General features: G+C 40.7%; 1 protein-coding gene across 2 annotated transcripts in view; it reads left to right on the forward strand.

Annotated features, from left to right (window-relative positions):
* The window catches only part of LOC126191186 (armadillo repeat-containing protein 5-like), a 215,914-nt gene that overhangs the window by 44,420 nt on the left and 148,552 nt on the right, over positions 1–22,942 (forward strand). For both annotated transcript variants that reach the window (XM_049931967.1, XM_049931977.1), the window contains one exon: positions 17,907–18,051. In XM_049931967.1, the coding sequence (XP_049787924.1) occupies positions 17,907–18,051 (145 nt within the window). The remainder of the gene's footprint in view (positions 1–17,906; positions 18,052–22,942) is intronic.

Below are 22,942 nucleotides of genomic sequence, written 5' to 3' on the forward strand. Positions count from 1 at the left end.
ACAGTCCATGTTTCACCACCACACAATTCTGTGCTCCAAACGTACATTCTCGGAAATTTCTTCCTCAAATTAAGGCCTGTGTTTGATGTTAGTGGACTTCTCTTGGCCAGGAATGCCTTTTTTGCCAGTGATAGTCTGCTTTTGATGTTCTCCTTGCTCTGTCCATCATTGGTTATTTTGCTCCCTAGGTAGTAGACCTCCTAAACTTTATCAACTTCATGGCCATCAATCCTAATGTTCTAAGTTTCTCGCTGTTCTCATTTCTGCTACTTCTCATTACTTTCGTCTTTCTTCGATTTACTCGCAATCCATATTCTGCACTCATTACACTGTTCATTGCTTTCAGCACACCCTGTAATCTTTTTCACTTTCACTGAGGATAGAAATGTCATCAGCGAATCATGTCATTGATATCCTTTTACTTTGAAGTTTAATTCCACTCCTGAACCTTCCTTTTAATTCCATCATTGTTTCTTCGATGTACAGATTGAACTGTAGGGGCAAAAGACTACATCCCTGTTTTACACCCTGTTTAATCTGAGCACTTCATTCTTGGTTGTCCACTCTTATTATTCACTCTTGGCTCTTGTACATATTGTATATTACCCATCTCTTTCAATAGTTTACCCCAACTTTTCTCAGAATTTTGGACATTTTGCACCATTTTACATTGTTGAAAGCATTTTCCTGGTCGAGAAATCCTATGGATGTGTCTTGATTTTTCTTTAGCCTTGCTTCGATTATCAACCACAACATCAGAATTGCCTCTCTGGTGTCTTTACCTTTCCTAAAGCCAAACTGATTGTCATCTATCACAGCCTCGATTTTCTTTTTCCATTCTTCTGTATATTATTCTTGTCACCAACTTGAATGCAAGAGCTGTTAAGCTGATTGTGCAGTATTTCTCACACTTGTCAGCTCTTGCAGTCTTTGAAATTGTGTGGATGATACGTTTCTGAAAGTCAGATAGTATGTTGCCAGACCCATACATTCTACACACCAACGTGAATAGTTGTTTTTTGTCACTTCCCCCAGTGATTTTAGTAATTCTGATGGAATGTCATCTATCTCTTCTGCCTTATTTAATCTTAAATCCTCCAAATCTCTATTAAATTCCGATTCTAATACTGGATTCCCTAGCTCTTATAAATCGATTCCTGTTTCTTCTTGTATCACAGCTGACGAATCTTCTCTTACAGAGGCCTTCAGTGTACTCTTTCCACCTATTCATTCTCTTCTCTGCTTTTAACAGTGGAATTCCCAGTGCACTCTTAATCTTAGCACCCTTGCTTTTAATTTCATTGAAGGTTATTTTGACTTTCCTATATGCTGAATCAGTCTTTCCGACAGTCATTTTTTTCTCAGTTTCTTCACATTTTTCATGCAGTCTTTTTGTCTTAGCTTCCCTGCACTCCCTATTTATTTAATTCTTCAGTGACTTGTACTTCTGTGTTCCTGAATTTCCGTGAAAAATTTTGTACTTCCTTCTTTCATCAATCAGCTGAAGTATTTCTTCTGTTACCCATGGTTTATTAGCAATTACCTTCTTTGTACCTATGCTTGTCAACTCGGAGGCCTCTTTTTCAGTATGAAGACTACGTTCCATGATACAAAAGTGATTGCGCTGAAGGTCGCAAATGAAGAATACATTCAACTGATAGGAGCATATTTGCAAGAATAAGAATCAGTGTCAGAACACAGCCATTGAATTTGACATTTTGATAGAATGTTGTTGTCATAATGTTATTCTCAGATGGGACTTCTTGCAGGCATCACAGTGAGCCATAGATCAGAACTCCATACAGATAAAGCTATTCCAACAAGCACACATAACAAAGATTGCTCGCGGCAGTTGTTTGCTGTTGAAGACGTTGTTATCCCATCATCATCAGTGAGACAAGTTCCAGTCGTCAGTCTTGATGTTCAGTTAAACTGTGAAGCTTTTGCTGATTGCAGAAAGCTACTCATGCTGACAAAAGTGACAATCACGTGAAGATAGTGAAGGAAGACTGTTGCAACTAATCCCTAAAGGTATGTGCTGTGTAGGGACAGCCGAACAAGTGCAGAATGGATAGGTCAGTGCCAGCAACAAAGAATCCTGCTCTGCTACACTATGTGATCAAATGTATCTGGACACCTGGCTGAAAATGACTTACAAGTTCATAATGCTGGAATTCAGTATGGTGTTGGCCCACCCTTAGCCTTGATGACAGCTTCCACTCTCGCAGGCATACGTTCACTCAGGTGCTGATGCCAAGTTCGTTTTGTTTGCCGATGATACAAACATTGCAATAAATAGCAAATCAAGTGTAGTCTTAGAAATATCAGCCAATAAAATACTTGTGGACATTAATCACTGGTTCCTAGCCAATTCTTTGTCACTAAACTTTGAAAAAACACACTACCTGCAGTTCAGAACTTGTAAGGGGTGTCCCACGAGTATATGTCTTAACATATGATGACAAGAAGATAGAAGAAGTGGACAGTGTTAAATTCTTAGGATTACAGCTTGATAATAAATTCAACTCGGAGGAGCACACCACAGAACTGCTGAAGTGTCTTAACAAATCTCTGTTTGCAATGCGAATTTTGTCAGACATAGGGGATATAAAAATGAAAAAGCTGGCATACTATGCTTACTTTCATTCCATAATGTCGTATGGGATTATTTTTTGGGGTAATTCATCAAGCCAAGCTAAAGTTTTCCGGGCACAAATACATGCAGTAAGAGTTATATGTGGTGTAAACTCAAGAACATCCTGCAGAAGCCTGTTTAGGGAACTAGGGATACTAACTACTGCTTCCCAATATATTTATTCCTTAATGAAATTTGTCATTAAAAATATATCACTTTTTCAAACCAACAGCTCAATTCATGGAATCAATACTAGAAATAAGAATAATCTTCACAAGGATTTAAAGTCACTTAGTCTTGTACAAAAAGGTGTGCATTATTCAGGAACACACATTTTCAATAACTTGCCAGCAGCCATAAAAGGCTTAACAACCAATGAAATTCAGTTTAAGAGAAGCCTAAAGGATTTATTGGTGGCCAACTCCTTCTACTCCATTGATGAATTTCTAAGTAAAACCAACTGATTTGTATGTAAGTACAATATAACTTCTGCACAATTTCTGTGCAATAATGTGTTCATTGAAAATTTGTGTGTGTGTGTGTGTGTGTGTGTGTGTGTGTGTGTGTGTGTAAGTACAATCTAACTTCTGCACCATTTCAGTGCAGTAATGTGTTCATTGTAAATAAGTAATATAGTAGTTGTATTACATGTTTATTACCGTATAAATAAATAAAAAACTTTTTTATTTTAAATTCAGTGCATTAGTATTTGTAAAATGACTCTCATATAGTGTTCATTAAAAAATGACGATCACTCCACTTGGGACCTGTGGAATGGTACATTAGCTTATTTGTTTTAGTTGTAAATATTTGTCATGTATTGTTGTTTTTCTGACATGTTCCACATCCTGGAGGACCTCCTCACTACAGATCAATTGGAATGAAAGTAAATCTGATCTAATCTGGAAGGTTTCTTGGGGAATGGCAGCCCAGTCCTCATGGAGTGCTGCTCTGAGGAGAGGTATTGTTGTTGGTCGGTGAGGCCTGTCATGAAGTCGGTGTTCCAAAACTTCCCAGAGGTGTTCTATAGGACTCAGGTCAGGACTCTGTGCAGGCCAGTCCATTACAGGGATGATATTGTCATGTAACCACTCCGCCACAGGCTGTGCATTATGAACAGGTTCTCGATCATATTGAAAGATGCAGTCACCATCCCCGAATTGATCTTCAACAGTGGGAAGGAAGAAAGTGCTTAAAATGTCAATGTAGACTTGTCCTGTGATAGTGCCATGCAAAACAACAAGGGGTGCAAGCCCCCTCCATTAAAAACATGACCACACCATAACAACATTGCCTCCAAATTTTACTGTTGGCACTACAGATGCTGACGTTCACTGAGCATTTGCCATACCCACACCCTGCCATCAGATTGCCACATTGTGTACTGTGATTCATCACTCCACACAACGTTTTTCCACTGTTCAGTTATCCAATGTTTACGCTACTTATACCAAGCGAGGCGTCATTTGGCATTTACCAGCATGATGTGTGCCTTATGAGCAGCCACTCGACCATGAAATAAAAGTTTTCTCACCTCCTGCCTAAAGTTTGGAATTCCTGTGTGATGGTCTGGGTAGATGCGTGCCTATTACACATTATGACTGTCTTCAACTGTTGACAGTCTCTGTCAGTCAACAGATGAGATCGGCCTGTGCTGTACGTGCCCCTTCACGTTTCCACTTCACTATGACATTGGAAACAGTGGACCTAGAGATGTTTAGAAGTGTGAAAATCTCGCATACACACACATAACGCAAGTGACACCTAATCACCTGACAACATTCAAAGTCTGTGAGTTCTGCAGAGCACCCCATTCTGCTCTCTCATGATGTCTAATGACTACTGAAGTCGCTGATTTGGAGTACCTGGCAGTGGGTGGCAGCACAATACACCTAATATGAAAAACATATATTTTTGGGGGTGTCCAGATACTTTTCATCACATAGTGTACCACTACAGATAACATAGTGGAGGAAGCTATTATCGAAGTGCTAATACACTGACAGAAAGAAAAATCTCAACACCAAGAAGGAGTTGTGCGACGTAAACGAAAGTTGGTAGGCATGTTTCTACAGCTGAAAGGTGATGTCTACTCAAGACAGTTGCATAAGAGTGGTGCTAATAACAGCACTATGAGGAAGCAAATCAGGTTTGCTTGATAAATGCATGCTGCAATGGTCGTGAGCGTTAGTTATGCCTTTGAAACTGGATGTGGTGGGTTAATGTTAGTCAAGAATGTCTTCAAGGTGACAAAAATGCCATCATTAACACATCACTTGAATTTGTACAGTCATGTAATATTCCTTCTGCAATATTGCAGAAAAGACGTGGCAGAAATGTAGGCACTGTACATGATCGCTGGCAGCAGTGGTCACGAGAATGTATGACCGCAAGAAGACTGGGCTCTGGATGGCCACATGGTGCTACTGAAAGGAAGACCACTGTGTTTGGCATGTTGCTCTGATGCGTTGTAATGCATCTGCAGCAGCAATTTGAGCAGCAGTTGGCTCCACAGTGACATAATGAACCATTACAAACTGGTTACTTCAAGGATAGCTCCAAGCCAGACACCCTGTAGTGTGCATTCCCCTTACCCCAAATCACTGCCATTTGCGATGTCAGTGGTGTCAAGCGAGAGTACATCAGGGGGCAGGAGGTTGTGTTTTCTGATGAAAGATAGTTCTGCCTTGGTGCCAGTGATAGCCATGTGTTGTGTAAGAGGAGGCCATCTGGGGCATGCAGCCAACCTGTCTGTGTGTTATATGCACTGGACCTACACCTTGAATTATGGTTTGGGGTGATTTTGTATGACAGAAGGAGCACTCATGTGGTTGTCCCATGCACCCTGACTGTAGATTTGTATGTCAGTCTGGTGACTCGACCTGTTGTGCTGCCATTTATGAACAGCATTCCATGGGGTGTTTTCCAACAGGATAATGCTTACCCACATGCCACTGTTGTAACTCAATATGCTCTACAGTGTGTCAACATGTTGCCTTGACTGCTTGATCACCAGCTCTGTCTCCAATCGAGCACTTATGGGACATCATTGGACAACTACTCCAGCTTCATCCACAAACAGCAATAACCGTTCCTGTATTGACTGACCACGTGTGACAGGCATGGAAATGCATCCCACAAACTGACATCCAACATCTGTACAATGCAATGCATGCATGTTTGCATGCTTGCATTCGACACTCTGACAGTTAAATCGGTTATTAATGTACCAGCATTTTACATTTGCAGTGGCTTATCATGCACATATGTCTTGCAATGTTAATCAGTTGAATATGTTAGCTATACAAATGTATTCCTGAAATTTCATTACTCTATATCAATTATTTTTTCATGTTATGATTTTTTTTTTTCCATCGGTGTATAATGTGACCTGACGGAGGAACAGCATGGTGAGTGTTAGCTGTTGTGTGCCAATTTTTGTATGCTTTCAAATTTGGAGTGGAGAAAAGACATAGCCAGTGACCCATGATAAAAGACTGTAACAACAGTGGGGATCATCCATCAGTTAGCCAGCATTAGTATGGAGAGTTGCTGGTTTAATGACACGAAGGAAGTGGAGAAGGTGCTGCAAGGTGACTTCATTGGACCTTCAGGGAGTACTTGGCTGTCTCTTGTGATCCTTGTGGAGATGACAAATGGCACATAGTGCTTCTGTGTCAACAACCGATGACTAGACAAAATCATGGAAACAGATGTCTACCCATTGGTGCACATTATTGGCACCCTGGACCACTTGAAAGGAGCTACGTGTTTTCAGCTGTGAGGATGCAGGCAGGTTACTTGCAAATCAAAGTTGACAAAGCTGGTCGGGAGAAGTAATGCCTGACAGCTTCTCTGAATTGAAAGTTCTGCTGTTTGGACTAAGCAACACTCCAGCCATTGATGAGCTTATGATAGACACCCTGCTTTGATGTCTTAAATGGAAAATGTGCCTCTGCTATCTGAATGACACTATCATTTTTTAAAAACATTCAAAGAACATTTAAGCCATTTGAAAACTGTGCTGAAATGTGTTCGGATTGCAGGCCTTGCAGTCCTAATTAAAAAAATGCCTGTTTGTCACCCAAGAAATGAAAGCGTGGGGAACCTAGTTAATGGCTATAGAGTCCATCTTGATCCAGAGGAAATAAGAGGTATCACAGATTTAGTGAATTGTGAATTGTTGAATTTTGTGAATTGTGTTTTATTCATCTTGTGACATACATTTGCTATCCATTTGTTTTGTGTACAGGAGACGTGTCAAAAATTTATAATACAGGTACAATTATTTTTACATTAATAAATAATAGCACTACAGTAAATTATGATACTATAAGGATATTTCTTGGAATATGTAACACTTTGTAGCCAGCTCAAATTTCCAGTTTGTCCTGCATGAATTCATCCACTGAGTAATAACTCTTCAATGACAGTACCTCAAATAGCTTTCTTTTAAGTGAACTTGTTCCCTTTTAATTTATTGCAAATTTTCATTCCAATGTATTGAGGTCCCTGGGCATACAGTCTGAGGTGGTGGGTGGGGAGCATAAAATTTTCTTTGTTTCTAGTATCATGTGACTGGACAAAATGGTTTCCCTCAAATAATTCGTGTCTGGTGTACAAAAATATAATAATCTCATGTATGTATAAGGATGGAAGAGTTAATATTTTAAGTTTTCTAAATAATGGTCAATATGGTTCTTTGTGATTCACAGTGCACATATTTCAAATGACTTTTTCTGTATTTTTAGTATCTGCACTATGTTTCTTGAGTTACCCCAAAAAACAATGCCATACCTAATAATAGATTCGAAGTAGTTTGTGTATGCTACTTTTCGTGTGTCCATGTCAGTTGCAGTTGATAATATTTGCATTGCAAATGCAAAGCTGCTCAGTTTGTTTGCTAGGTATTCAATGTATGCCTGCCAGCTCAAATTTTTATCTACATTTAAACCTAAGAATTTGACTGAGTCAACTTCTTCTCTGTCTTCGTTGTTGTGTGCAATCTTAATCTGCTCACATTTTGACTGTTGGCTTTGAACTGCATCATGTGAGTATTAGATACGTTTAGATTCAACTCAGTTAGCTGAAACCAAGTTTCTAGGCTACTGAGGGTTCTGATAACAGATTTGGAAATTTTTTCCGAATCCTGATCTTCAACTTAGAACAGAACTGATGGGGAGCTGATATTTAATGGTAAGTCATTAACATAGAAGAGAAATAAGACTGGGACTAATATGGAACCTTGCAAATGTAAAATGCTGGTACATTAATAACCGATTTAACTGCCAAAGTGTTGAATGCAAGCAAGCAAATGTGCATGCATTGCGTTGTACAGGTGTTGGATGTCAGTTTGTGGGATGCAGTTCCATGCCTGTCACACATGGTCAGTCAATACAGGAACGGTTATTGCTGTTTGTGGCTGAAGCTGGAGTAGTTGTCCAATGATGTCCCATAAGTGCTCGATTGGAGACAGAGCTGGTGATCAAGCAGTCAAGGCAACATGTTGACACTCTGCACAAAAACAAGTCTCCTGTGACTTATCTTTCCAGTCTCCCACCATCTCTCCCAAAGTCCCGCAGTCCGGCCACAGAGGAGCATTCCCCTCGTAACTCAGTACCATCCGGGACTGGAGCAACTGAACTACATTCTCCGCCAGGGTTTCGATTACCTCTTGTCGTGCCCTGAAATGAGAAATTTCCTGCCAACTATCCTTCCCACCCCTCCTACCATGGTATTCTGCTGTCCACCGAACCTACACAATATACCCCTCCACCCTTACACAACCCCTGCTCCCAATCCATTACCTCATGGCTCATACCCCTGTAATAGACCTAGATGCAAGACCTGTCCCATACATCCTCCTACCACCACATTCTCCAGTCCGGTCACTAACATCACCTATCCCATCAAAGGCAGGGCTACCTGTAAAACCAGTCATGTGATTTACAAGCTAAGCTGCAACCACCGTGCTGCATTCTATGTAGGCATGACAACCAACAAGCTGTCTGTGCACATGAACGGCCACTGACAAACTGTGACCAAAAAACAAGTGGAACACCCTGTTGCTGAACACGCTGCCAAACATGATATCTTTCATCTCAATGACTGCTTCACAACCTGTGCCATATGGATCCTTCCCACCAACACCAGCTTTTCTGAATTGTGCAGTTGGGAACTTTCCCTGCAATACATCCTAAGTTTCCATAACCCTCCTGGCCTCAATCTTCGTTAGTCACTGTCCTCACCCATCCAGCCCCCTCCCTGTTTCCATTCCAGCACTACACAGCTGCCATTTCACTGCCACACCCAGTCTTTTAATTTCTTTTTATTTCTCTCCTTCCCGCTAGTTACCCCCTCCCCCCTCCGCACCTTCTCTCCTGCCCTCTGTCTAAACTGCAACACTTCACTGTCCGCCACTCCCACCATACTATCCCTCCCCTCCCTGCCCCAGCCACCTCCTTATCCCCACCCATTCACCACTCCCATCATGCACTGGTGCTGCTGCTCACCGGAGACTGCAGATGGGCCTTAATGGCTGAAAGCTATAATTGCGTGAATGTTTTTGTTGTGCCTATTGCGACTCAGCATCTCCACTATATGGTGAGTAACAGCTTTCCTTCTCTGGTATCGTAATTTCTAGAAGGGAGATATGTATTGAACTGCAGTCAGGACTGATGAACAAGTTCCTAGAAGGGAGACATGTAGTGAAGTGCAGTCAGGGCTGATGAGCAAGTTTCCTTTGTGTGCTTCCCAAATGACAAAACACTGCCCCCAGATAAAATTCCTTATTTCCACACTGTACCTCTTAATATCAGACCTTGACATCAATCTCGAAATGCCGTTTTCTTTTTTTGAATCCTCTGGTGATGGGGTATTGCCCTGTTTGCAGGGCACTGTGAGGGACAGAAGGGTCATCCTCTTCTGGCAACGCAAAATGGCTGCTGGAGATCCGTCCTTGTGGGTCAAGCTACTCAAAGAAGGAAGAAACATTAGTAAAGCATCCTCTAGTGAGTAGTCAGCCTTTTTCATTTTCTCCTTGAAAGTCTGGACAAAGCATTCAGTGACCCTGTTTGGCTCTGGTTGAGATGATGAGCTGTGAGGGTGCTATGTCCCATGGGTCGTGCAAAAAGACTCAACCTCTTCACTAGTCAACTGGATGCTGTTATCTGCATCAATGGCTGAAGGGAGACTATCCACAGTGAAAATTAGTTCCAGAGCCCGGACTGTTTGAGATGTTCCTGTATTGTTCATCCTGACAATGTAGCCAGTTTGTCCCCAGAAAGGGTCTGGTGTAGTCAAGGTATAGCCAACTCCAGAGCTCCATTACTCCAGGCCCAGGCAAAGAAGAGCATGGCAGTGCACTCCACATTCTCTCATCTGTGACCTGTATCTTGAACTGTGAAGCTCAGCTAATGGAAGAGATCCAATCCCTTGAGGTTAGCTGCTGTACATGATTGCAATACTAGAAGCAGAGCCTGCACTTTTTTGTTCTTCATGTTTGGACAACCTTTAATTTCAATTGTCTGGTTGCTGTAACTTGTTAACTTGCCGTGAAAATTGAATAATTGTGGGGCAGCAATAAAAGTGCAGGGTGTACGTGAAGTCTGGGAACACTTTCAATTATTTACTGCACAAGAACCAAACATTGTACAGATATCATACATATGCCATTTTGAAGAGAAATCCTGAAAGTTTTTTTCATGTATACCGCCACAACATAGTTTGGTAATTTGCCGATAGTCAGCGCTAATCAAAAACATGGCAAGTGCCGGTGCGGAGCGAGGTTTCTGTGTGTTGGAGTTCGACAAAACCAAGTGTGCTACAGCTGTTCAACAGATGTTTAGAACCAAATATGGTAAGAAGCCACCAACAAGGAAGGCCATTTACCACTGGCACAACAAATTCGTTAAGACAGTTGCTTGTACCCGGCAAAGAGAAGCAGACATCGCACTGTGAGTGAAGCGAATGTGGAGCACGTACAGGAGACATTTGTAAGGAGTCCAAAGAAATTGGTGCGTCATGCATCCCGTGAACTAGAAATGGCTCCAGTGACAGTTTGGAAAGTCCTGCGACAGAAGCTGTCAATGAAACCATTCGAATTGGAGCTAGGTGCAGAGGCATAATGATGACAACAAAGACAAGCGTTTTGAGTTTTGTTTGCAGTTGCAACAATTGAATGAGGGTGGGAATGGCATTGATGATAGCTGAATTTTTGGCAACAAAGCCACTTTTCACACTAATGGGAAAGTGAACAGGCACAATTGTCGAATCTGGGATCAAAGCATCCATACGAATGCATTTAATTTGAGCCTGATTCCCCAAAGGTAAATGTTTTTTGTGCCTTGTCGTGTCAAAAACTGTACGGGCCGTTCTTCTTCGCTGAGAGCACTGTCACTGGATGCTTCGACATGTTGCAGCAATGGCTGATGCCTCAAATGCAATCGGACTCTCCGTTCATCTTTCAGCAGGATGGGGCTCCACCCCATTTTCATCGTGAAGTTTGTGGGTACCTGAACATGGAGCTGCCACATCAATGGATTGGCCGTGCTACAGAAGGGGACAGCTGCTTCGTGAAATGGCCTCCCCGATCACCAGATCTCACTCCGTGTGACTTTTATCTGAGGGGGACACATTAAAGATCTGGTGTATGTACTGTCTCTACCATGTGATGCAGCAGAGCTCCAGGAGAGAATACAGGAAGCAACTGCCACAGTTGACTATGCCATGCTGGGACAGGTATGGCAAGAATTTGATTACCATATTGATGTCTGCTGAGTCACTCATGGTTCGCATAACGAATGTTTGTAAAATACTTTCAGAGTTTCTCTTCAAAAAGCTATATGTATGACATCTGTACAATGTTTAGTTCTTGTGCAATAAATAATTGAAAGTGTTCCCAGACTTTATATTCACCCTGTGTATTTAGCACTATTTATGGTAGTTCCTTAGGACCCAGTGCCAAGTTGAAATTTCATGTTGTAACCATTGAGCTCAACATCTACCAACATTGCTTTGAAACTTCCTGGCAGATTAAAACTGTGTGCCCGACCGAGACTCGAACTCGGGACCTTTGCCTTTCGCGGGCAAGTGCTCTACCATCTGAGCTACTGAAGCACGACTCACGCCCGGTACTCACAGCTTTACTTCTGCCAGTACCTCGTCTCATTCTGGAAACATTGCTTTGTCACCTTAAGAAAGAATACTATAAATTTTATTTTGAAAATAGTGAATACCAGATTCTTACTCATCCACTATACACTGGGCATCACTGGTGAAAGCAGAGTACTTGATGGTGTCGTTTCCGTAAACAAACTTCTGCCTTATGATCTTCTGTTCAACAGTATAAACATTTCAGGTGGTTGTTATTTTAAAACCATAACTTTAGAAGACAGATGTCAAACAGACTTAATGGAGCAACTTGATTTGACCCTGTTTGGAGGTGTGGAACTGTCCTTAGATCCATGACAGGTTTTAATATCATGTTGACCGTTGTGACTGAAAAATGTGCCACAGCTATGGAAATATGTCTGAAAAGCCTCAATTCCTCTATGTTTGAGAGCTTGCTCTGTTATCTTAGTGTGTTCAGATACTTGAATAACTGAAAAACACTTCACCAATGTTGGATTAATCAAGTGAATAAGATCATTGCACAGTCCTGCATCAGGAGTATGAACAGTAAGGATATTCCTAACCACTGTACTCACATAAGAAAGATTACAGTCCTGGTATTTGGTCTTGAATTTACAATCCTGAGTAAGACTTTGTAGCGAGTCATCTCATTGCTTAATTGATTATGCTGGTTTCTTACATGTACTGTAAAATTTATGATGTACTACTCCTGCTAGAATCCTGTTCTCAAAATATCCTAATTAGTCCTTTACTTCTGTATACTCCAACTCACAGGAAAGATTTGCTGCACTGAACTATGGTGTAGAGCAGGGTTTAACAACTGGCCGGTTTTGAGCGTGAGTACTCACGTCTGCTCAGGCACGTGCTCGCGAGCTGGTGCAAGGTTGCAGAGTAGGGAGGGAGGGGAGGGAGGGGAAATGCGTGCATGTTTGAATGTGATCTCGCGTTCGTAGCAGATTTAACTAGCCATCTGAATGCTTTGAACATTTTACTACAAGGTAAAGATCTGCTAATTACTCATTTCATAGATCGAATACGAGCTTTTAAAATGAAATTGACACTTTGGGTGAGTCAGCTGGAAACAGGAAACCTAGCTCATTTTCCTATATTATCATCCATACAAGATGTTCACAAAGACTGTGAACGTTATTCACATAGTTTAGTTGATCAGCGCTTTCAAGATCTGACAGCACTAGACAGTGATTTTGATCTGTTCTCTCCATATTCAGCGAATATTTAAGAGATTCGTCCTGAGCTGCAGCAAAAAATTATTGACCTGCAGTGTGACAGAGAATACAGAGACAACTTTCAGAACAAGAAAAACATTTTGGAATTCTACAGACACTTCCTTCAGGATAGATTTCCTCGTTTACACAAACTGGCGGCTACAATAATATCAATGTTCGGTTCCACGTATGTTTGTGAACAACTGTTCTCTGCAATGAAATGTAACAAGACGTGCCTGAGAAACACATTGTCTGATCGAAATTTAAACTGCACGCTGCACCTAAAATGCACAAGAACAATTACTCCGAACATAGACGCAATTGTAAAGGGCAAAAAGTACAAGATAACCGAGAATCCCACACTTCAGTGACACCTTTTATTGTGTAACAGTTCACAAATTAATGCGAATGTAGAGGCATACACTAAGCTAATAAAATTATGTGGCATGTGTACATTCTCCTTTATTTGTTTCATTTGTCGCAGTAATAATTCGTGAGTGATATCCTTGCAGGTGGCCGCGGATTTACATTGACTGGCGGCAGCTGTTGTGTGCCCCATGTGACTTTCCCCACTCTCCGCTCTGGTCCGGTAGTGGGGGTAGCGTGCTCGCGCTGCTCCGTGCTCGCGTCTTGCTGCTCACAGCTTGCTCCGCGAGCACGTATGTTGTGAAGCCCTGGTCTAGAGCCTAGCATTTGATAATAAGGCTGTAAACTGTTGCTCTAGCCTGTCTATGTAGTTGGCCCTCTGTTCGTTACTTGGTCAAATGGGTGGAATGCCGGTGGTATCCACTTCCCGTTCCTCCAACCATTGTAACTTTTCCTAGGCAATGCCCAACACCATAGTAGCATTAATAGATTGAAATAGGTTTATTATTGGCAACACAAAATCAGTTTTCTGTGCCATCTTGAATGTATTATCAGCAGGTTATTAATTGTTCTTGGCCAACTTGAGAGCATAATAAGATAAGGCACTACCAAAAGTTCCAACAATAAGAATGTCCAACAACAATGTTTCAACAAGAAAATGCCCCACAAGAATTTTCCAACTGCCATGGTTCAGAACAGAACGATCTTAAAGTCCACCAAGCCCTCTGTCTTGAACACTGTAAAACAGAAAAACAAAGGAAATTTACTGTCCGTGCATCATCGAAACAGGAAATGCTATGTCGGTGTGATCCACTCAGTTTCTGCTGATGTATGCTCTCTTCAGTGGCTGCCTGTGAGTGCACTTTCCGTTTCCAGACCAACAACTTGTTTACTGTGAGTGTTGCGTTAATTCGTTAAGCCGTATCACTGCATCCCTGTTGTATGGGTTCTGCAACACACAAATAATTTGTTCCAGTACATGAACATTTATTTATTGCAACACCCACAAAATGTAGTTCCAGATCATAATAAACACACACGAATCTGCCCAGACTGAGAACTAAGTGCCATAAATGAACCGTCACTTTCTACAGTAAACACCTCTCTAGAGACAGTCTGTTACCACATCGCTGCTAAGACGTGGTGGTACCTTTCCACGTGGGCTGTTTATTATTGGGCAGCAGACTTCAGACTGGTAGCAGCTCTCTACAGAGTGTCACTGCCTGGATAGCTGATGCCCTCTGACCAAGAACTGGTGATGACAGGCTCCAATTGACTGATGATAAACTGCTAGTTGCCAAGGAACTTCGGACCCTTGGCTCCATTGATGATGAACTCCACTCGTGCACTGTTGCTGACTTGCAAGTTACAAAGCTGTGCGGATTACTATACTGAATCCGGCGCCCTCGGCTCTGCAGATGGTGTGATGTCATTACTGTGCAAAATTGGCGTGCGTGTTGAGAAGTTCTGAAATAGTATGGTCGTTGCTGGTGGTATGTGGGGACAGTTGCCGAAGTCTTTATCAGTCTTGATCTTCCATTGGTGTAGGCACACTGACATGCTACTGTGATGGAATGGTGGATTACCTGGTGGGGGTAGTGCTGCAGAATACAATAATTTTTTAAGACCGTAAATAATTGACGATCATCTAGCTATTCCCAAGGACTAAGATTTGACATATTGGACAGACATACACTGATATGGAAGGTAGGTGAAAGAAATAATGGACTTAATGAATAGGAGGAGATTGGGCATTCTAGTATCATCAGAAACCAGGTGGGAGGATAAAGGAAGTGGGGAATTGAGGTGTGGGTATACGCTGTACTGGAGTGAGAATGAGGAAGAAAGAAGACGGGTAGTGGCACTAGCTATGAGAGGAGGGTTGAATGAGAAGGTGAAGGGAATAAGCAGTAAGATGGTGAAGGTCAGAGTGAGAGTGAAAGGGAAGGATAAGGAAATACTCTAAGGGTATGCTAAAGAGGAGGAAGACTTTGACGAGGTAATGCAGAATCAGCTATTGGACAGAAGATTGTAATACTGAGGACTTACATGCACGCTTGGTTGAGGAAAGAGAAGGGTTTGAGGAAGTATTGGTAATCAGAGGGTGAGAAAGAAGAAAACAAGGAAGGACAAAAAATGTTAGATTTTTGTGAAGTTAAACTAGCAGAAGTAGAATTGATAGAGTAATGATGAGAGAAATTTTGAAAGAAAAATCCATGCCAGAGACTGCAAAAGAGACTAAATTAAAAAGATTGAGCAATGGCAGCATACTGAGACAGACTCCTGAAATGCCGATAGAAGGCAAGAGACCTAGAAAAAGATCAAGAGATCGATGGGTCATTGGAGTGACGGAATGCGTGGTAAAGTGAGGAGAAGACTGCTACAGGGCAGAGAGAGAAACATGGTAGAAGGACAGGAAAAAATAAGAGGATTGTGTTCTGACCAGAGCCAACCAGGGTCTAAAAAGTGTAGAAGATGTGTTATTGGTAATGGTGGTGGTGGTGGTGGTGGTGGTGGTGATGTTTTTAGCACTTCCACCCTTTTCCACCCAGCCCAGTCAATATATAGATATATTATAAATAATTCATTTGTTTTCAAAGCCCTAAATTTTCCAAAGTATTACATGTACAAATCTGACTGATACGTGAATGGAAACAGAAACTCACCAAGTTTGCATTGTACTCACCAGTTGGCATCAACGATTGCAGTGGAATAACAAAGCAAGAAGCGAGTTTTATGTGTGTTGGAATATGTTAGATGTTTATCTGCAGTCAGAAAGAATCAATGCCATGTAAACAGAACATTGTGTGTTGGTATTGACAGTTTAGGGACACTGGTTGTTTCTGTAAATGGAAAAGTATTGGCCAACCAAATGTGCCAGATGTAACTGTGGAGAAGGTGAGGGGAAGCTTCATACACAGTCCAAAAAATCAATGATCCATGCAAGCCAAAAACTTGAAATACCATTGCAAACTGTGTGGAACCTTTTGTGATGGTGACATTTCAAATCATACTGTCTGCAGCTCATGCAACAATTAAAACTGTAAGATTATGCCTGGTGCCTTCAATTTTGAATCACAATGCAGGACTTGAGGATGAACATTTCCCCTCCAAGACGATATTCAGTGATGAAGCAATCTTTGATCTTGCTGGAAAGGTTAATCACCCCAGCATGAGAGTGTGAGGCACTGGAAATCCTCATGTAATTGTGCCCCATGAACAAGATTCACTGAAGGTTAATGGTGTCTGTGCAATGTCACAGACAAAGCTGTATGGGTCGTTATTCATCTGTGAGAATTATGTGACGGGTCTCATAGTTTGGTATGTTGCAGTTTAGTTGTTTCCACAACTTACTACTGATTGCAAGAATTTCACCGTACAACATGACGGGGTACCCTTCATTGGAACATCATTGTTTTTCACTGCCAAAATGATGGACTTGTGCATCCATAGATATGGCAAAGTGCTGAATGTGGTGTGGTGCTGTTCCCTTGACCCACCAGGTCATCTGATCTAACACTTTGTAACCTTTTTCATTGGAGGTACATTAAGGATTGTGTTTATTTACCCCTGCTGCCAAGAACACTGGAACAGCCCAGTGAATGCATCAATGCTGTTGTGATAATCGTTGACACGATCTTGCTTCAAAGATATGGACTGAACTTGACTACCACTTGAACACATTTCATGTGACCACAGGGGTACTCACAGAACATTTGTAGAATGCAAATTGCAAACTTGGTGAGTTTACAGTTCTATTCATGCATCAGTCATAATTGTACATGTAATATGTTGGAAAATATAGATCCCTGAAAATGAATGAATCATTTATAGTAACTGTGCATTATAAACATGATTTACTCAAGAACAGAACTGGCAGTTTGTGAGGGACTTCAAATGTCATTTGGATGCACTGATTTTTCATTATAATAGGCCGTCAGAAAACTTAAAATTATATAAAACTTAATTTGATTCCTGAGACAGAGGGCATGGCTGATGGCAAAGGAATGATGTCACTAGCCACTTGGATAGAAGACACAACCTTGGCTGAAGGTAGGTAGCTGTGCTGAGTTGGTTAGGCCAGTGATTCTGACTTTTCAGTTTTATAAAATAAACTGTTGTCAACGCAGACTAAGCCAAATGGAATGCATGTTTATTTTTGTACTGAAAAATAAGAAATGAAGATTTCTCAAAATTTTTGTTTGTTATGAAGTTATAGTTGCCTCAGAAATAAAGTGGATCCATGGACCTGCTGTCCTGGACACCCAGTGACACAAGATTGGTATATCTGCAGAAGTTGTGGATTTGAGAATTTGTTGATGCTCGCTTTTGATTACCTAAATGATGAAACATTGATAGATTTCAAGGACAGGCTGATTTCCATCCTTATCCTTCCCCTATTCAAGCTTTTGATCCATTCCTAATAACCTCATTGGTGACAGGATGTTGCTCTGTCATTATTGCTGTGAGGATGTGTGTATATTGAATTTTTCTGTGACTTCTGAATGTGAGCACAAAAAATATTAAGTTTCTTGTGATAATTTCAGATCTGCTTTACCAGACTGCCTTTAATGCCTTGTGCCTTCTGACTCGTGAATCTGTAAACCGTGCTAAGATTCGACATGCTGGAGGACTTGCTGTTCTTTTAAGTGCCTTACATCGTGGGACAGAACCAATAGCAAATGCTCAGAGGTTAGTGATACATGTATCTTTTTAATAAAGACTTTTGTACAAACTTTGATAGAAAATATTGTGTTTCCATTGCAACTACAAGTACCAGTGTAGAATGCTTAAATGACTGTCTAATTATTGCTAAAGCTGTAGTGCAGTGAAACATCTTGACAAAGTACATTTGTTCTCCTAAAATATATCTTCGTAGCAGTGGCAGTAGAAATAGGAGACTGAGCGAGGTGGTGCAGTGGTTAGCATACTGGACTCATATTCGGGAGGATGACGGTTCATACCTGCACCCGTACATCCTGATTTAGGTTTTCCGTGATTTCCCTAAATCATTTCAGGCAAATGCTGGGATGGTTCCTTTGAAAGGGCATGTCCAATTTCCTTATCCATCCTTCCCTAATTCAATGGGACCGATGACCTCACTGTTTGGTCCCCTCTCCCATATCAGCCAACCAGTAACAGGAGTAGTGCATTGTTTTGTTTGTCATTTTACAACAATACATGTTTTGTCAGCTTTATACTGAGTAAAAATGTTGTGTATATATGTACAAAGCACAAATATACCTATAAGCAACAAACACACAAACAAAATTGCAGCATATGTAAAGAGTAGCCCAGTTCAAAATCAAAGTGTGTACTGAGTGTTGTACCAACAATAAGTGGTTGAGCTGCAGGCAGATTTTTTACATATAGACCCAGCAGTACCTTCTCATGTGGGACTAGAGAAAGCAGTGTTATGTTGAACTTAGTCAGGGAACAGCACTCAAACAAAGTAGTAGATAAAGACAAATACATTCCAATATTTCTCGTAGCCACAGTACCAGCTTGTGACTGAATTTGAATCGGCACTAAAGTATTTAATTTTGGCGAAATTCACATCTATTTTTTTTAATGATTATATGTTCAAATTTAAAAGGTTACTATACTATGTGGCTGCTGAAGACAAGTTTTACTGCTTTGAAATTGACAGTTAATAAAATTGGTGATTGTGGAGCTTTTTAACTGGAATGTTCATGTTTGCAAAATTTTCAACAGATCTTTTCCAAAATGATCTTTACTTTTTTATTTTGGCTGCTTTTAAGCTTTCAACAAATGGATGTTCCTGTCGAGAAGCATTTTCCTGCCAGTGAGCTGAGTGCTTCTCTCTAACATTATTTTTCTTTACCCACCCAATTCGATAATTACGAAATCTACTAAATATTAAGTTCGACATTTTGTGGGCATTCCTAGTCATGCGACTCTTACTTGTCACTACAGGTTAAACCAATTAGGCACTTAGGGTAAAAGTCGAAACAAAAATAACCCTATTTGCCTATTATGGAAAACATTTTGGTGTTGTTAAAATACATTGAGACATTTGTTTTTCCTGTCAATGTAGTGCATAGCATGGACACTATAAAGCGAAAGTAAGACCACCAGACGGGGAGGGGAGATGTTGGGCAACAAGTACCACCTCCATCTTGTAAGACAGCAGCCTGCACCTGTTTTCTGTGTATCTGTGAAAGCAGGATTGACACATGGTCAGAGGGATTGCCAGTCCCTCCCATTGTTTCGAAAATTGTAAATCAACTTTGCGATGTATCAGAACTACTCATTTCACTCACTTCCAAATACGAAAAGAAAACAAGCAACACACTATACAAAGCATTGGGTAATGGCTACTAGGCATTTGCTTGATTGTTGGAAATGTCATAAACGAGGTGGTTCAGACACAACTTTTCCTGGTATTTGATGCAGCCACAGCCACCTAAAAGTGCCACATTAAAAGACAGAAGTGCCCACACAAGGGCTTATAGTAACCTTTGAAATTTCGTTAACAGGCAGATGTACATTTTTTCTATTGGACTAGGTTCAACAGCCGAGTCCAACTTTGCTTTATGCAGCAGGTATCTTTTATAGAACATTGTACAGCCAAAAATTGTTTTGTACCAGTGACTTGAGCACACTGATACATCACTGCATTTGTGCAATTTTTATTTTGCAAACACTTTGTTATACAGATTATGTTTCCATATTGGGCTTCATCAGACGCTGTGCAGTATCAGTAACCAAAAATTGGTTACGTTTCTGATGCTTATATACAGAAAACAAGGTTATTTCAAACTGTCGCTGAGAAAATAGTTCATTTGGATATAAGTAGCCATGAAATAATCTCTATTAGGTAATTTTGCTATTTTGCGTTTCGAGAGAGATTTCGCATCTATATTAGCATGTATCACATTATGAAAATTTTTCGTGTCCCTAGTAAATAAGACAGGTGAATACATATTTGTGTTTATGGTTTGATGCCATATGCTGTGGGGCGGACTGCATTCAAATGTAGCATTCCGTTGGCTTTCATTGCCCATATGACAAGTGACTCAGTCTGCATTAGAAAAGTGAATGCCATTCCTGACTTGATTAGCAGCAAAATGTAGTGATTTCAGATGAGTTCCATTTCCACTAGTGCTTCACTGAGAACTACATACTGGTTAGATGCTATCATGGCAGTTGCAGTCCGTCAGCTTGCATTGTTGAATGTCATAGCAGTCTTTTACTCCTACACCTTCGTCTACATACATTCTCTGCAAGGCACCATATTGTGTGTGGCAGAGGGTTCCTTGTACCACTGCTAGCGATTTCTTTTCCTGGTTTGCTCACAAATGGAGCAATGGGGAAACAACAGTCTGTATGCTTCTGTAAAAGCCCTAATTTCTCTTATCTTTTCTTTGTGGTCCTTATGTGAAATATACACTGGTGACAGTAAAATCATTCTGCAGTCAGCTGCAAATGGCTGTTCTCTAAATTTTCACAACAGTGTTTCATGAAAAGAATGTTATTTTCCCTCCAGGGATTCCTACTTGAATCCATGAAGCGTGTCCCTAATCCTTCTATCTTGATTGAACCTGCCCAAAACAAATCTATCAGCATGCCTATGAATTGCTTCAATGTCTCCCTTTAATCTGAACTGGTGGGGATCTCAGACACTTGAGCAGTACACAAGAATGGGTCACATTAATGCAATTTCCATTGTAGGGGAGCTACACTTTCTTAAATTCTTCCAATAAACTGAAATTGACCATTCACCTTCCCTATTACCGCCATTAGAGAATAAGAGTGGTCCTATCACACTTGGCTGGAGCACTTCTGACAAGTCCTTGTCTCTGATGAATACTTGCTGTCAAGGGCAGTGTACTGCGTTCTATTACGTAAAAAGTCTTTGTGCCACTCGCATATCCGGGAGGCTATTTTGTATGCTTGGACCTTCGTTAAGAGTTCACAGTGGGGCACCGAGTCAAATGCTTTCTGGAAATTTAGAAAAATGGAATCTGCCTGTTGCCTTTTATCCACAGTTCGTAGGATGTAATGTGAGAAAATGAAAACCTCAGTTTCACACAGCTAATGCTTTCTAAATCTGTGCTGATTTGCAGACTAAAGCTTTTCCGTCTCAAAGAAATTTATTATGTTTGAACTTGGAATATGCCCAAGAATTATGCTGTAAACTGATGTTAAGGATCTTGGTCTATTATTTGGCAGGTTTGTTGTTTTACCCTTGTTGTATGCAGGAGTCACCTGTGCTGTTGTTCAGCCACTTGGGACTTTGTCCTGGGTAGGAGATTTGTAATAAAAGCAAGATAGCAAGGGGCCAATGCTGAAGAGTACTCTCTGTAAAACTGAACTGGGATTCCATCTGGACATGGTGACTTACTTGTTTTCAACTCTTTCTGTTGGTTCTCAACACCAGGGCACTTATTTCTAAGTCCAAACACTATGCCTGTCTTATGGTCCTCCTGCATCCATGATCATTTTAAATGGAAATTTAAAACTTTAGTTTCCTTTTGACATCTTCTATTGACATACCAGACTGGTCGCAGAATAACTGGATAGATGCCTGTTTAGTGGTTTTACTTAGAACCAGAATTTTCTCAGGTTCTTGGCAAGATCTTTCCCAACATATGACAGTGGAGAGTGTATGATCCATGCCTTAGTCTTTTTATACGCACACCAGTTTCTGTTATCTGTTATTTGCCTGTCAACATTTCTGCATCCCCTTGCATCCTCTTCTGAACGGAGAGTGCAGCAATCTTTACTTCCTCAGCATTTTCTGAATTTTGTTATTAAGCCACGGTGGATTCTTTTTGTTCTTAATATCCTTTCTCAACACATATTTCTCTAGAGTGAAATTTACAGTCAGTTTAAACTTTGTCCATAATTCCTCTGAAGCCCTCATATTTGAACTGACTTATATTCAGTTATTGTCTAATTAGGATGCTAAGAACTGCACCTGTCTCCTCTTTCGTAGCATTTATAATGGGTTTATGAACTTCAGTGAACATCGTTGTCAGTATGATGTCATGATCACCTATCCCTTTTTCTATACTGACACTTTTAAAAGGTCAGGTCTGTTTGTAATTACAAGGTCTAAAATATTTCCATTGCCTGCAGGTTGTCGAACTAGCTGCTTAAAACAGTTTCACCCTGAAAACAATGAGAAGCACTTAGTGATTTGCTATTTAAAAAGAAAGACTCAATATTACTATGCAGGGCAAAATCCTTCTTAACACAACACAGTAACTTATGTCAGTGGGAACAATACCCAGAATTTACTTAAGATAAGGAAATAGAATTTTTCCTTAAAATTTCTCAGTTATTTTAAAAAGAACAAGATGAAGTTAAAGCATAACTCACTAATAAAATACTTTCAGACTTAGGGAGCATGGTAACTGATTCCAACATTCGACTCTTGCAAAATACATACAACTGAAGCTGGCATCCATATTCAGGATATAGGTGAGTTCACAGTCCTCCCCAAATTAAGTTCAACGACACGGTACAGTGTCTTATTTCTCACTGCACCAGGTACTCCATACCACCTACATCTCTTTCGATAACAGCAATCATCCACCCTGGGCACTCTGGTTCA

This window comes from Schistocerca cancellata, chromosome 1, assembly GCF_023864275.1.
Source record: "Schistocerca cancellata isolate TAMUIC-IGC-003103 chromosome 1, iqSchCanc2.1, whole genome shotgun sequence".
Taxonomy (NCBI): Eukaryota; Metazoa; Arthropoda; class Insecta; order Orthoptera; family Acrididae; genus Schistocerca; species Schistocerca cancellata.